We start from the raw sequence: 14,432 nt of genomic DNA, 5'->3' as shown, positions 1-14,432 counted from the left end.
GAGCACGGCAAACATTCCCGCAAAAGAAGGTGATCCTCTTTTACGCCTTGCCATTGGAGGACAAAGCCACATGACATCGAGGAGGGAAGATGAAAAGCTAAGCTAGCAGCGACACATGACCGTGAATGCTACTCAACTCGTTGTGATGTCATTTACAGAACCATGGGAACCCGTGCGGGAGAGAGTGTTTCTTGTTTTATTTATTACTTACTTATTTCTTACTTCTAAATCATCAACAATTACCGTAATACCGCGATTCCTCAAATATAAGACGCACCTTTAATTTTAGGGTCAAATTCTGGTATTTTCTATGCTACCGTGTATAAGAGCACCAACACTTTGGCAACAATGTAAAAACTATAGCAAAACAGAATAAAACTCCCATTAAGTTAAGTGTGTTTCAGATTTCCAACAAGTTAGCTTGTCAGTGTATCCAAAACATAAAAAAAACATATAAAAACATATATAAAAAAAAAAAAATCTTAGAGGCAGTTGAACATCCCCAAAAAACGGACTAGAAATGCCCACGGTACAGATTTCAGCAACCGCGCCGGCCCAGATCTGGCCCCCAGGCCTTATGTTTGACACCCGTGACCTACAACGCTGTGGAAAGCAGCCAAAAAGCAAGGAACAAAAAGCTTCCTACTCACTTCTTTCCACGGAGAGGCGAGCCAAGTGTAAGGGGTGCATTCTGCAGCTTGGCAGCGCTGGATAACGGCCGGCCGTGATGGAGCGTCACATAGATCTTCTCTGACCTTTCCGCTGCCTTTCAGTTTGCAGTAAACGCCTCGGCTCTGGAGTCCCACGCCGCATGTGACCGAGCACTGGCGAAATAAACACACAGCAAAAAAAAAGAGCTTTGTGCCAGGTTCACAAAGTAGGACCATGCAAGTTGTCAAGTTAACTAATCAGAAGGCTATTTTGAACAGTTGAAAACTTTATTTCAAACTTATTTTGAAGGACGTTAAATTTCAGGAATTAAAACCATGGTTGGACTCGGTCGAGTCGATAAAACGACTGCAAATCCAACGGCGGAATTTGACACAAGTCCGAGCAGAAAACCAAAGACTCGGACTCAAATACCGAAGAGTCGGAGTCAAATACTAAAGAGTTTGAGTGAAATACTGCAGAGTCTGAGTCAAATACCGAAGCGTCTGAGTCAAATACCGAAGAGTCTGGGTCAAATACCCTAGGGTTTGAGTCAAATACTGAAGAGTCTGAGTCAAATATCGAAGAGTCTGAGTCAAATACCGAAGAGTCTGGGTCAAATACCCTAGAGTCTGGGTCAAATACCCAAGAGTCTGAGTCAAATACTGAAGAGTCTGAGTCAAATATTGAAGAGTCTGAGTCAAATACCGAAGAGTCTGGGTCAAATACCCTAGAGTCTGAGTCAAATACTGAAGAGTCTGAGTCAAATATCGAAGAGTCAAATAATGAAGCATCCGAGTCAAATACCCAAGAGTCCGAGTCAAATAACGAAGAGTACGAGTCAAGTCAAAGGAAAACAAAAAAACTGTCGTGTTGAGTCCAAACTCAAGTAAGCCCTACCTAAGGGACATACAGGTGCATTCCGCGTCACCGCGGCAACCACGTCACCACGCCGCATCGCCTGCAACGCGTTTATCCAAAAATTCACATGCTTCCACTGCCACATCGTGACGTACAAAGCCTCCAAGTTGACCACAAATGGTTCCTAGCTGGCTATAAAATAGCATGAATAGACTGAAGCTGCCAAATAGTGAGCCAACACGTTTTGTTCACTTACAATGAGCTCTTAATGTCAAAGCCCAGTTATGCGCCGTTAATAATAACACTGAAACGGGTCCACGGAGGAATATTGTTATTATTCCCCTGATACGAAATACTACGGGGAACGGAAAATGAAAAACGGCCTTTTGGCTAAGTCCAACAAATCCAGTAAACACGCTTGAAGGATCATCATGCCAGCGTTATAATGTGAGGTCAGCCAGAGGCCGGCCTCCAGTTGGTGCACACGTTTCAAAAGGTGTCACAAGCGTGCAGATGAAGATGTAGAACACGGCTGCGTGTTTACCATTTCATGCCCGCTGGTGCTTTTAAGAGGAAGATGATTGCTTCCAGAACTAAAGAACACAAAGGAGGAGGGGACCCACAAAGAGTGGGGAGTCCAAGGCGTAAATGGATCTTTGGGGATTTTAGTTATTTCAGTCGAAGGGGGGGGGGGGGGGGGGGGGGGGGGGGGGTCTTTAGTGGAGACTTTAAAGTGTGGCTGATGAGGTGGAGAAAAAAATGGTCGTGTATGCACTCTGTCTATCGCACGCCGTACTTGTTCTTGCAAGATAACGCCCGTCGCATAGAAATCTTGTTCAATCTGCTCTGTGGTATGTGATTAAAACTATTAGCTGCAACTTTTTTCTCGTGCTTTGAACCCTGCAGCTGATAGACAAATAGGGACTAGAAGCAATGTGAGTTGTCATCAATTAGAACTCACAAAAAGACATTACTGTAAATTTCTGCCTATAAGGCGCTACTTATTTCTCACACTTTGAACCTTGTTGCCGATAGCCCGGTGTGGAGCTTCTGCAGTCTTTTTTTACTCGCCACCAGGGGGCAATCTCTTGGTAAACAAAGAGAGATAAAACACTCCGTGACTTGTGATATATCCGACGCACAAAAAAATATTACCGTAAATCTGTGACTATACGCCTCTACTTTTTTCCATGCTTTGAACCCTGCGGATTATTTTCTAGTTTGGCGTATCTGCAATTATTTTTAATACTAGTCGTCACGGGGCAATATCCCAGTAAACAAAGGGAGATGGAAGAAGATGCTATTGAAGTATTGTTTTTGAGTTTGAACTGCTCTACTCGCCACTAGGGGGCACACTCCATTACAATACCAACCATCATGCGTGCTACTGTTGTGTTGGTGCAGTATTTTAACAATCCAAGTGTCTCGTATTATGCTGAAAATTTGTTGGTGCTTTGAATGCGATATTACAAACTGTGGCTTATGAAAAACGGTAATTTTCTGGTATATATTTTTTGTCGTGCCTTCTAACTCGGTGTGGCTAATTACCCGAAGTATAAAAATTGATTATTTTGCATACCTGGCTCCATCTGTCAGTTTTCCACGTGGGGCACCCGCGGGCCCGACAGGCCTTCTCGGTCCGGGGCCGAGGAAGGGGGCCGCAGCGGCCCTCTTCTATTTTGGTTTGGTTCTGGTCAACGCAGGCGATCTCCCGTTGCTTGACGCCTCGCCCACAAGTCACCGAACACTAAAGCGAAAAATCAGCGAAATCAGTGAAATTAATCAGTAAGAGACACGCGCGCCAATATAGTCCACATAGTCCTCAATCAGTCCAAAAGACAAACGGTCAGATACAGATCTTTAAGCTAGGTACGGTCGCCAGGGCTTCCTTGCCGAATTTCACGGCCAAACTAGCGTGCCGCAAACACATCATCTCGGCAAAACAGGCCAAAATGGAAGAATCGCACCCTAACCCTAACCCTAACCCTAACCCTAACCCAAACCAATGAGTCGCGGGAGCTCCTGTAAACCGACCGGCCGAACGCGGACATACGGCCAGACGTTCATCTGGTACCAATAGGAAACCCCGAAGAACCGCAGGAAGGCGAGAGTGACCAACAAAAGCAGCTAGAACGCAGACGCGCCGATGAAAGCCCTGAAACGGGCCAGAGATGGCCGACGAGCCTTGGGTCGCCCCCCTCCCCCGTGAGGCCAGACAGCAATTAGGGTGTGGGCTATTTTTCGCTCAACGACTGAGCGGGGTGCCCCTTTACAAATAGGGTTCAAGAGATTTTATTGGGAGTGTATTTTCCAGTCCAGATCATCCGCATAATCTTGCATTGTCCCCTAATGATGATCTCAGAATGTTGCGTAACATTCAATACAAGACAAGAGAGCTCATGGAAGACCGAGAACTCGGAACCGCGCGATCGCTCCTTTGTCGTCCATCCTCTAAATCGCTTTTCGGGGTCGTGGGGAGTTGACCCCGATCCGTTGCCTTATTTCAGATAATTCTGGCTTGATTTCCTTGGTTTTTATCCTTACGAGCTCTGCGAGTTTCAACAAGCCAAACTGATGACTTTTGAATTTCAATTTGAGACACTCTTTTATCATAATATTTGAAAAGAAAAAAAAGTACATGGGATTACATTTTTGGACTCTATAAAAACGTATAACTACATCGTTGGGATTGAATGAGTTAAACGACCGACTACTAAACGGTCACTGCAGTTTTTAACAAGCTATATTTAGGACCTTTTTTCCGCATTAATTTTGTTCACTTTCGGATCCCCTTTACTCTAATATTAATATATATATGTATATATATATATATATATATATATATATATATATATATATATATATATATATATATATATATATATATATATATATATATTTGGGATTGAATGTACGGACTCTATAAAAACGTATAACTACGTCAATGGGATTGAATGAGTTAAACAAGCATATTTAAGGGTCACTGCAGTTTTCATCAAGGTAATTTTTTTTTACATTTTTTCCGCATTAATTGATTTCACTTTCAGATTCCCCTTGACTAATATTTGAAAAAATAATAATAATTTCAGACCCCACTTGTTTATCTAGTATTTATAAAATAAGTAAATAGGTATTACTTGTCTGGATTTTATAACAACAACAACAAAAAAACGTATAAATACGTCTTTGGGACTGAATGAGTAAAAGACCATAACGAATATAATTTAAGACTTTATGACAATGGTTTTTGGTTCCTTTTTTACCCGAGTCTATTTTTGAAATCTGACTTATCTATAACCATCCTCAAGTAAATAGTGTGAGTACTTTTTTGGGGCATCTCTGGTTTGGCTTCCAAACATCCCGCGAGTGCATTGTGGTGCATCACGCACATTATAATTACTCAGGCATTTTAAACACAGGGCGGCCTCAGCTGACGCACAACATCAAAGCTGGCGGACACGTACACAAAAAGATAACTTCCACTGCCACATAACTGCTTTTTTTTTTTTTTTAGGTGGGGGGGGGGGTCAAAAGAAGAGCAGGCCCCTCCTCGGTGCCGTAAAAGAGGGACGGAAGAAAGAAAATCGCAGCCATACGGGCTTGCTTTGCCTGAAGTTTATCTGCATTTTAATGGTGGGAGGTGGAGAAGTGTGTGTGTGCGTGTGTGTGTGTGTGTGGTGATACTGCGGGCTATATGTGCTCCTCCCTCGCATCGTATGTCAACCATTAGAGCATCACAGTTAGCTGGCACAGCACAACGCGGCGCAGCCAAGTGTAGTGGACCGCAGCGGTGCTTCAAACCTCTCAGACAAAAATCAGGGAAAAGACACAAAATTAACAGCTGACCTTTGGGGAGCACACTCAGGTAAGGCACCGTCTCAAAATTGCCGCTATTGACGCGATAATGTAGGAAACGGAATGGAACTGAAAATGAGTCTTAGATTTTGCTTGGAGTGTATGAGAAAACTCCTGAGACATTTTTTTTGCACTCCTATGTTTCAAGTAGGTTTATTTCACGCGATTAGCTGCTTTTAATCTGTTGTAATCCGTGGGGGGGGGGGGGGGGGGGGGGGGGGGGGGGGGGTTGAAGTGGAATCAGAAACGCCGCCGAGGCAAACAGCTAAATAACGCAGCGAGAAGCTCGGAATTATTCGCTATAAGTAGATCCACATTTGACAGTTTCACAATTGGCCAGGAAATCACTTCATTAAATGCTAAACCAGACACACTTCGTTTCAAACAAGACGCGCGGAGAATCGATCAACAGTCCGACACCGAGTATTTTTTTTCTGTTTGTTTTTTCTTCTTTATTTTGGAGAGATAACTGGCAACCTCAAGAAGACCCCGCCCACTCGTCTTCTGCCACCAGGTAAGCCAATAAGAAACCATACACATGGGAGACATAAAATATAAGATAAGATAAGACAAGATAACATAAGATAAGATCATGTACATCCTCCGCCATATGAAATGAATCCATCCCTAAACCTATGCTAATTAGCTAATGCTTGGAAACCCCAGGTAAAAACATCAAAATTTTATATTCATATGAAAAATTTGTGACAAAATAGCAGACTTAACTACTACTTATATATAATATATATGTATATGACTAAATCACATCATAAATGTAAAATATATAACGGGAAAATGACATTTTATTTAGCTTTGGAATGACGCGACTTGAGCTAGTTACGTTTCCTAGCGAGGCTAACGACGCGCGCCAATTTTGGGACCGATGGCTAACCAATTGAAGTTTGAAATACGCACTAAAATGCATACTAAATAGGATATTGTAAGCACTCGCACAAAATCAAATCTTTTCGCCGTGACGCCGACCAATAGCAGAAGAGTATCCTCGTGACATATGCAGTGACACATGTAGTGATGTATGAGCATGGTGAGACTCGCAGAGTCATGCACGCACACTGACCACCATATTTGAATTTTGTAATTGTTATTGATGTCGTAAAGCGGGAAAAATGCAGTAAAGAGAACGAAAAAACTTTGCACTTTGTAACGTGAAAAAAAATAGAACTCCGGGACACCGTAACCCATGTGTACTTGCTCGAAACAAACATTTTTACAGGAGGTATATTATTGAAAATCTAATCAGAGTCTAATTGACATCAAGGCCAATTCAGGAAGGGGTTAATGTCGTAAAATTCCGTATTATTTGCACGGAATGTTTCGTATTATGCTATCGTATTTTGTTCCCTTATCGTACCCTTTGTCCCCCTTGTTTCCTTTTGTTCCCACATTTAAATTCTATTGTTTGCTTGCCTATTTTGTGTTAATCTATTAAATGTATTGTTTTTTTTTTGTTTTTTAAATCAGTTTCACGGTAACATTCAACGATGCTACTTAGGACGTACTTTGCGGAGGAAGAAATTTTCATTGAAAAACGGTTGAGAAACACCAAAAGGCCGATGGCAATTCCAACAAGCCCCGTATGGTTTTTTTTGTTGTTTTTTTTCTACCAGTAAGAGCACGCCTGGGCCTGATGAAGACGAAAGCCGTCAGGGAGGACGATAAAGAGTCACAGAACATCCCGATCACGTTTTCTCAGCAAGTCAAAACAACTCGGGGTGGGGGAGCAGCTGGTAAGAATGTTGTCGCAGGAATGTCAAGAGGCATTGATCTGTTGTTATCCGGCCAGATGTTTCAAGAAAAGTAGCGTGAAATCCTGACATGGTTGGACTTGGTATGGAGCTCCGCAAACCGCTTGATGACTTTCAGATGTGACCGTCACGTTTCGCTCGGGTGAGGGGTAGAGTTAAGGGTAAGGCGTTGGGAACGTTCTGCGTTTTCCACTACGACGTATAAGTAGAATTTCACGCGATGTTTCCTTTTCACGTCAACAGCGCTCCCAAGACATATACCAAGCTGCCATAAGTCAAAGAAACGCCAAAACAGAGGCGTTCCGGACTAAACATTCAGTCCGCCGCCCTACCCTTAAGGCGGCGAAACGCAGACGTGAATGAATGATCCTTGCGCAAACAGCGTACGTCCGGCGTATCCGAAGAGTTTGACAGAAACGTCACAAAGTGGTTGACCTTTGACGTCGACAAAAAGCTCAACTTCCTCTTCCCGCTAAATGTTGGCCAGCTGTGTTTCCACTCGGTTCTTAGAAATCCTTCAAAACATCGAGCTCAAAACGCGGACGCCAACGAAAGCGGGAAAATGTGTTTTGACGCTTGTTTGACTGGGATTTATGTTTTTTTCCGGGTTTGACTATTCAAACTGTCTTTCGTTACAGATTTTTCGCCGACCACTGGATGAAATTCTTCAATTTTACGTAAACCTCCGTTTATAACCCCCGAGTGTCCGGGAATTTTTAATTTACAGATTTTTCGTCCGGATGAAATTCTTCAGTTTTACGTAAACCTCCGTTTATAACCCCTGAGTGTCCGGGAATTTTTCATTTACAGATTTTTCATCCGGATGAAATTCTTCAGTTTTACGTAAACCTCCATTTATAACCCCTGAGTGTCCGTGAATTTTTCATTTACGGATTTTTCGGCCGACCACTGGATGAAATTCTTCAGTTTTACGTAAAGCTCCGTTTATAACCCCTGAGTGTCCATGAATTTTTCATTTACAGATTTTTCGATCGACCACTGGATGAAATTCTTCAGTTTTACGTAAACATCCGTTTATAACCCCTGAGTGTCCGTGAATTTTTCATTTACAGATTTTTCAGCCGACCACTGGATGAAATTCTTCAGTTTTACGTAAAGCTTCGTTTATAACCCCTGAGTGTCCATGAATTTTTCATTTACAGATTTTTCGACCGACCACTGGATGAAATTCTTCAGTTTTACGTAAAGCTCCGTTTATAACCCCCGAGTGTCCGTGAATTTTTCATTTACAGATTTTTCGGCCGACCACTGGATGAAATTCTTCAGTTTTACGTAAAGCTCCGTTTATAACCCCGGAGTGTCCGGGAATTTTTCATTTACAGATTTTTCGGCCGACCATTGGATGAAATTCTTCAATTTTACGTATAACTCCGTTTATAACCCATGGGTATCCGAGGATTTTTCCCTTACAGATTTTTCAGCCGACCACTGGATGAAATTCTTCAGTTTTACGTAATACTCCGTTAATCCCCGCTGGGTGTCCATGGATTTTCCCTTTACAGATTTTTCGGCCGACCACTGGATGAAATTCTTCAGTTTTACGTATAACACCGTTTATAACCCCTGGGTGTCCAGGGATTTTTCCTTTTCCGATTTTTTGGCCGACCACTGGATGAAATTCTTCAGTTTTACGTATAACAATGTTTATAATCACCGGGTGTCTGAGGATTTTTCACTAGCCTGGTATTGGTAGTTAAATTTTTGGGTACAGCGTTACCACGCTGAAGGTTTTTTAACCTCATGATCAAGCGTAAGGTCTCCTCTGGCAAACAAATATGAAACATCTGAGCCGCTGGCTAGCAAACCGCTTTCAGCAGTACATCAAAGTAACTCGTTCATCATCATTAAGTCATTTCAAAAAGCGTCACACAAAAGCTGAAGAACAGTGTGAAACGAAAGAAATCATTTGTATCATTGCAGCAACCATATTTTGTTAATTCCTGACTACAAAAAAGATAGTATCCCCCCCAACCACCCCCTGAAAACCAAGGTATGTACCACACTTTGATTTTCAGCGTACTGTATAGCTCAGAACATCGTACTACGACGGCAAAATTACGTCCATCAACGGGCGTCACCATACATATTTTGTCCTGTCAAAATCCTTTTTTTTAAAAAAAAATAATAAATGTTATCGGACCAGGATTTTTTTTTACTTTGCAAACGTATATTCAACTCATTCAATCCCAAAGATATATTTGTACTTTTTTTGTAAAAGTCTTTTCCTTTTTCCAGATTCTATCGGTAGTTAAGTAATCAATTATTTTCCAAATTAAAGTAATTGATCACCCATATTTTAGCTACTTAATTAATCGCACTGATTACTTTAGTATTCGAAGACCTAAAGTAATTTATGACTATTATTTAGTACACTATACAATTTCACTAGTACTTTTAATACCTGAAGTTAACTTTTCTTCCAATTTTTTAAAAATTTCATTTTGCAAATGTAGGTAAACTGATGATATTTAACCCATTCAATCCCAAAGACGTATTTTTACGTTCTTAAGTCAAGGTATTCAATTCCACAAACTTATATATGTATTTATGTAATTTTTTCAAGTGTTTGGATAGTGAATTAGGTACTAAAGTAATTGTTTACTTTAGGTACTGAAAGTATTGGAAAAAAACCACAAATTTTCGTAATGGACTTTCCATTCCTATGAACGCTTGCTGGGTGTACCTCCACCTTTCTGGAATTTTTTTTTCATTGTATCTGCACCTGAATTAATCAATTTTCCCGGGGGATTGAAATGAAACGAGAAAACGGTTGGGACGAGAAGGAAACATGAGCCCGGTGATGTCATGGGCAGCGGTCCCCGTAAGGTAGTTTGTGAGTTACACTCTACCCACAGGTTCAAGTCAAAAATGTCAAGCATGTGGATTTCATTTGGGGTGAGTTGACCGTCACCCGACGTTGGTCCGTCCATGGGAAGGAGGCCCACCAGGAAACGCTATGTTTTCATTACAAGCTAGCGAGCCTGAAATGGATCTTTTCCTGGCCAATTGATCCCACGTGGAAACCACACGCGCGCCCGATTGATTCACATTCGCCGCATTTTTGTTACCTTTTTTTACGTTTATTTTGCAGCCCGCGCAATAAATTTACCGATTGTCTTGTGTCTTTTCATTGAACGGATGAAATTCTACGTGCGATGACCGGGGGAAGAAAAAAAAGAAGAAAAGTCTCCGAGTGATGGAAAAATGACTGACAAATGCGTGCATTCATTTGTGTCCACTGTTGTGTCCATTTTTGTCTCAGGAAGACAACAAAGTTATTTGCGTCCCGCCCAAATATTAGACATGAATAGAAAGGCCAGGATGTCCTCTACTGAGGACACTAGGATTTAGTAGGGAAGCTCTGATGCGTTAAAAAATAGAGACTAAAAGCAAATGTCCACAAAAGTGGACACAAATGAATTGGAGGACAGCTGCTTTATTGGGTTGACTGAGTTTTCATTTGTATACATTTGGATGATTGGTTGGCCTTTTGATCTCTCCAAACCGATACATAAATTATTATATTGCGATACATTTGCACATTCACTGCCATTGACAGCTATAGACGTCAAAGTTGCGTTTTTCCTTAGATAGCAATGAATACCTCATAATTACTGATATTCATGGAAGAAGAAAGTTGCATGTTATGCTGTAAAAAAAAAAAAAAAAAATCTGCCATTTTCATGGAAGAAAAATGAACTCGATCACTGCCACTGACGATTATACACGTTAATTCATTTTTACTGGACTAGAAGTCAATTTTTTAAAATAAATATTGTGTTCATAAGTATATATCTAGTCAAAAGCCGTCAGTCTAAAGCAGCAACAATTTTTACCTGCGAAATCAATGTTTAACCAAATATTTGATGATAATACAAAATAATATAATAATGTAATACTTGATAATAGATGTATGGTTTATATTAATTACATCACTTTAAATGTGAAATTAATATCTAATAAAATCAGTACCAATAATCAAATATTGAATTATTAGTTTAAGTTATTACACAATATGCAGTAATAATATGTGTTTAATAACTTTTGATTTTCATTTGTACACATTTGGATCATCGGTTATCTTCTTGATCGCTACAAAACTTTACAGAAAATATACGATAGCAATGTGCTATCTTATGCTGATTTGCAACTTGACTGCCATTGACGGCATTAGACGTCAAAGATGCGATTTTACTAAGCCAGCAGTGAATGAGTTCATTATTCCACCTCATTTTTACTGATATTTATCGAAGAATAAAAATGCATTATTAAAAAAAAAAAAATGAAAACTTTAAATCATTGGCTGCCATTGACGGTTAAACACGTTAAAGATCTATTTTTACTGGGCTAGCAGTTAATGAGTTCAAGCTTTCAATTTTTTTTTTAATGTAAATGATTGTGTTCCAATGCGTATATTTAGTAAAAATCGTCAACCTGAAGCAGCGACAATATTTAAGTGCGAAATTGATTTTTATCAAAATATTCAAAATAATACAAACTATAAATTATTATTATATGCTACAATGTAATAAATATCTATTAAAATCAATACTAATAATCAAATATTTGATTTGATGATTAATGATTTACATGACTGAAAAATCCTCATTAATAGCATTACAGTGAGTAAAACGTAAACATTAAAATATATACTTTTTTAATACCATTCATGAACGTAATAAAATGACATTTAATGAATACGAATTGCATAACACAGCTGACACTGTGCAAAACTAAGCAGATTGTTATATTCCCCTGAGGGCCAACCTGTTCATTTGTGTCCACGGTAGTGGACAAGAGTATTTTGTCAACATCTTTTGATTCAGTGGAGCTAAACAATGATGTTTCAAGGACAAAAATGGAAAGGCTGTCCCTCAGGAATATATTGTCATGCCAATAGCGCTTTATAAATAAAGTTTGATGAATTTATTTGGAAGTATTATAAATAATATTTATAAGGCTGATTCCGTTGTGTTTTTGTGGGGTGATCGCTAAGCTAATCAATTTATTGTTAGCTAACTCTTAACTCTTAAGTGTTGTAATGAGATTTTGTGCATATATTTGTAGCTGCATAATAAACTGTGTGTATTAAAAAAAACTTTTAGCGGTCTTTTGGCCGTATGTTGCCTTTTTACTTAGAATATTAAAGCGTTCTTTAACGCTTCTTGTACCGGTCATTTTAAGACCCTCCCTTTACCCTAAAACTTGAAAAGTGAATGAAATAAAAATCATAAAATAAATATTTATAAACAGAGAATAAAAAGAACACATGAATAAAAAAAATAAAAAATTAAAATTAAATAAATTAAAATATTAAAAAATAAAAACCAATTTTTTTACATAAAAAATTAATAAAAAAAATTAATAAACAAATAAACAATAACAAATAATATATAAGTAGAATACATATAAAAAACTAAATAAATATAATAATATAGTAAATAAACAATAAAAAGATAATATTATTATTGTAGAAATAAGTATTAAAAATGATCTCTATGTATTATAAATTAAATAAGTAAATACATTAAAAAATATATACTGTACATACATACATTTTAATGAATAAATAATCACTAATAAATATGATAAATAATTACAAAAAGAAATGATTTTTGATTTAATAAAGAACTATTAGATATATACAATAAATATTTCAAAAATAAACAATAAAAAGATCATAATAAGAACATAAATAAGCTTAGACTCTTGACTGATACGTAAATATCCATCTTTGGGACTGAATGGGTTGAGCGTGTGCAAAATTTTGCATTCATGGAGAAACAACACAAGCGTCACGTTTTGGATTCTTTAATCAACTTGACAAATGGGGAAGGAGCTGACTCCCATATTTTTTTGTTTACGTTTTTTTTTTGTGCGTGGAGTCCTCTGAAATAAATAGCATCTTGTAACAATCAAGCAAAACATGCAAAAAAAAAAATTCCGCTGCAGTTCTAGGAGCCGTTTGTCTCTTTGCGTCTGCGAGACGTCAATCGGTATTAAGCGCCGCCGGGCTTTTATGACGGCTGCCCGTTTGTTTCCTGTAAATGTCACAGCGACGGGGTCCCGCTGCGCTTTTATGGGGACGTAAATAAAAGCACGCACACACAAATGACACAAGCTAGAAAAGCATTTCTGTTTTAGCGCGAGACGTTTACTTTTTTACTGGCGGGCCCCGAAAGTCCCGAAAGTTAACTTGTCCAAAAAAAAAATCCAGAAATGATAAGACGCTAGGGAAAGAACCGATTGACCGATTGCCCGAAAACCAGACCGATTAGCGCCAACGATGACTTTTAAAAGAATAAAATCTGACGGTTGGCAATAAGTCACTAGAAATTTTAAGAAGGAACTACGGAGAAACCGATTATCAATCGGGCCGATCATTGGAGTCCATTCTTGGTATTTCGATAAAAAAATCGTAATTTTTAAGAAAAAAATCATTGGCGGACGATTATTGGCGCAGATATTTGGCATTTTGATAAATATTGGCTTAGGACTTTGTGGAAAAATCTGAATAAAAGTTTTGATGACGGACAAGGGATAGACTGTCTACTCTGGGCCGATTACTGGCACCGATATTTGGCATTTTACTGTTTTGTTTGTTTGTTTTATCTGGTGGCTGATAATAGATTAGTTTGAAATTCAAATTAAAAAAAAAGGCGCAATATCTGGCATTTCTGATAATAGATCACGAAACATTTTGATAATACACTAAGAATTTACCGATTATCGGTGGGATCGATTATTGGCATTGTGATACTGCCTTAAGTCTGCTGATAATCGATCACTTTAACATTTTCGATGAGGTACAAGTAAAAGACCGATCATCGATTGTCGGTCGTTATTGGCGCCGATATTTGGCAATTTGATGAATATAATTTGTGGCCTTTTCAAAAACAATCTGATATCTGACATTAGACCAGTAAATATTTTGATACAGCGCGAAGGACAGACCGATTATCGAGCTGGCCGATATTTTGCATTTTAAAGAATATTGTGATACCGCCTTAAGTCTGATGATAATCGATCAATTTAACATTTTCGATAAGGTACAATTAAAGGACCGATCATCGATTGTCGGTCGTTATTGGCGCCGATATTTGGCAATTTGATGAATATCATTTTTGGCCTTTTCAAAAGCAATCTGATATCTGACATTAGACCAGAAAATATTTTGATACAGCGCGAAGGATAGACCGATTATCGAGCTGGCCGATATTTGGCATTTTAAAGAATATTGTGATACCGCCTTAAGTCTGCTGATAATCGATCAATTTAACA

General features: G+C 38.9%; 1 protein-coding gene across 3 annotated transcripts in view; it reads right to left on the bottom strand.

The window, feature by feature from the left end:
* Window positions 1-14,432, bottom strand: part of LOC148422867 (A disintegrin and metalloproteinase with thrombospondin motifs 20) — a 95,729-nt gene that overhangs the window by 8,272 nt on the left and 73,025 nt on the right. For all 3 annotated transcript variants that reach the window (XM_088416792.1, XM_088416793.1, XM_088416794.1), the window contains exons 29-30: window positions 3,089-3,256; window positions 651-824 (exon numbers count right to left, since the gene is read on the bottom strand). In XM_088416792.1, coding sequence (XP_088272918.1) covers window positions 651-824; window positions 3,089-3,256 — 342 coding nt within the window. The remainder of the gene's footprint in view (window positions 1-650; window positions 825-3,088; window positions 3,257-14,432) is intronic.

This window comes from Hippichthys cyanospilos, chromosome 6, assembly GCF_059441005.1.
Source record: "Hippichthys cyanospilos isolate Australia breed blue-spotted pipefish chromosome 6, RoL_Hcya_1.0, whole genome shotgun sequence".
Classification (NCBI taxonomy): Eukaryota; Metazoa; Chordata; class Actinopteri; order Syngnathiformes; family Syngnathidae; genus Hippichthys; species Hippichthys cyanospilos.
Note: the sequence above shows the minus strand (reverse complement) of the source record. Positions and strands in the feature narration are given on the sequence as shown.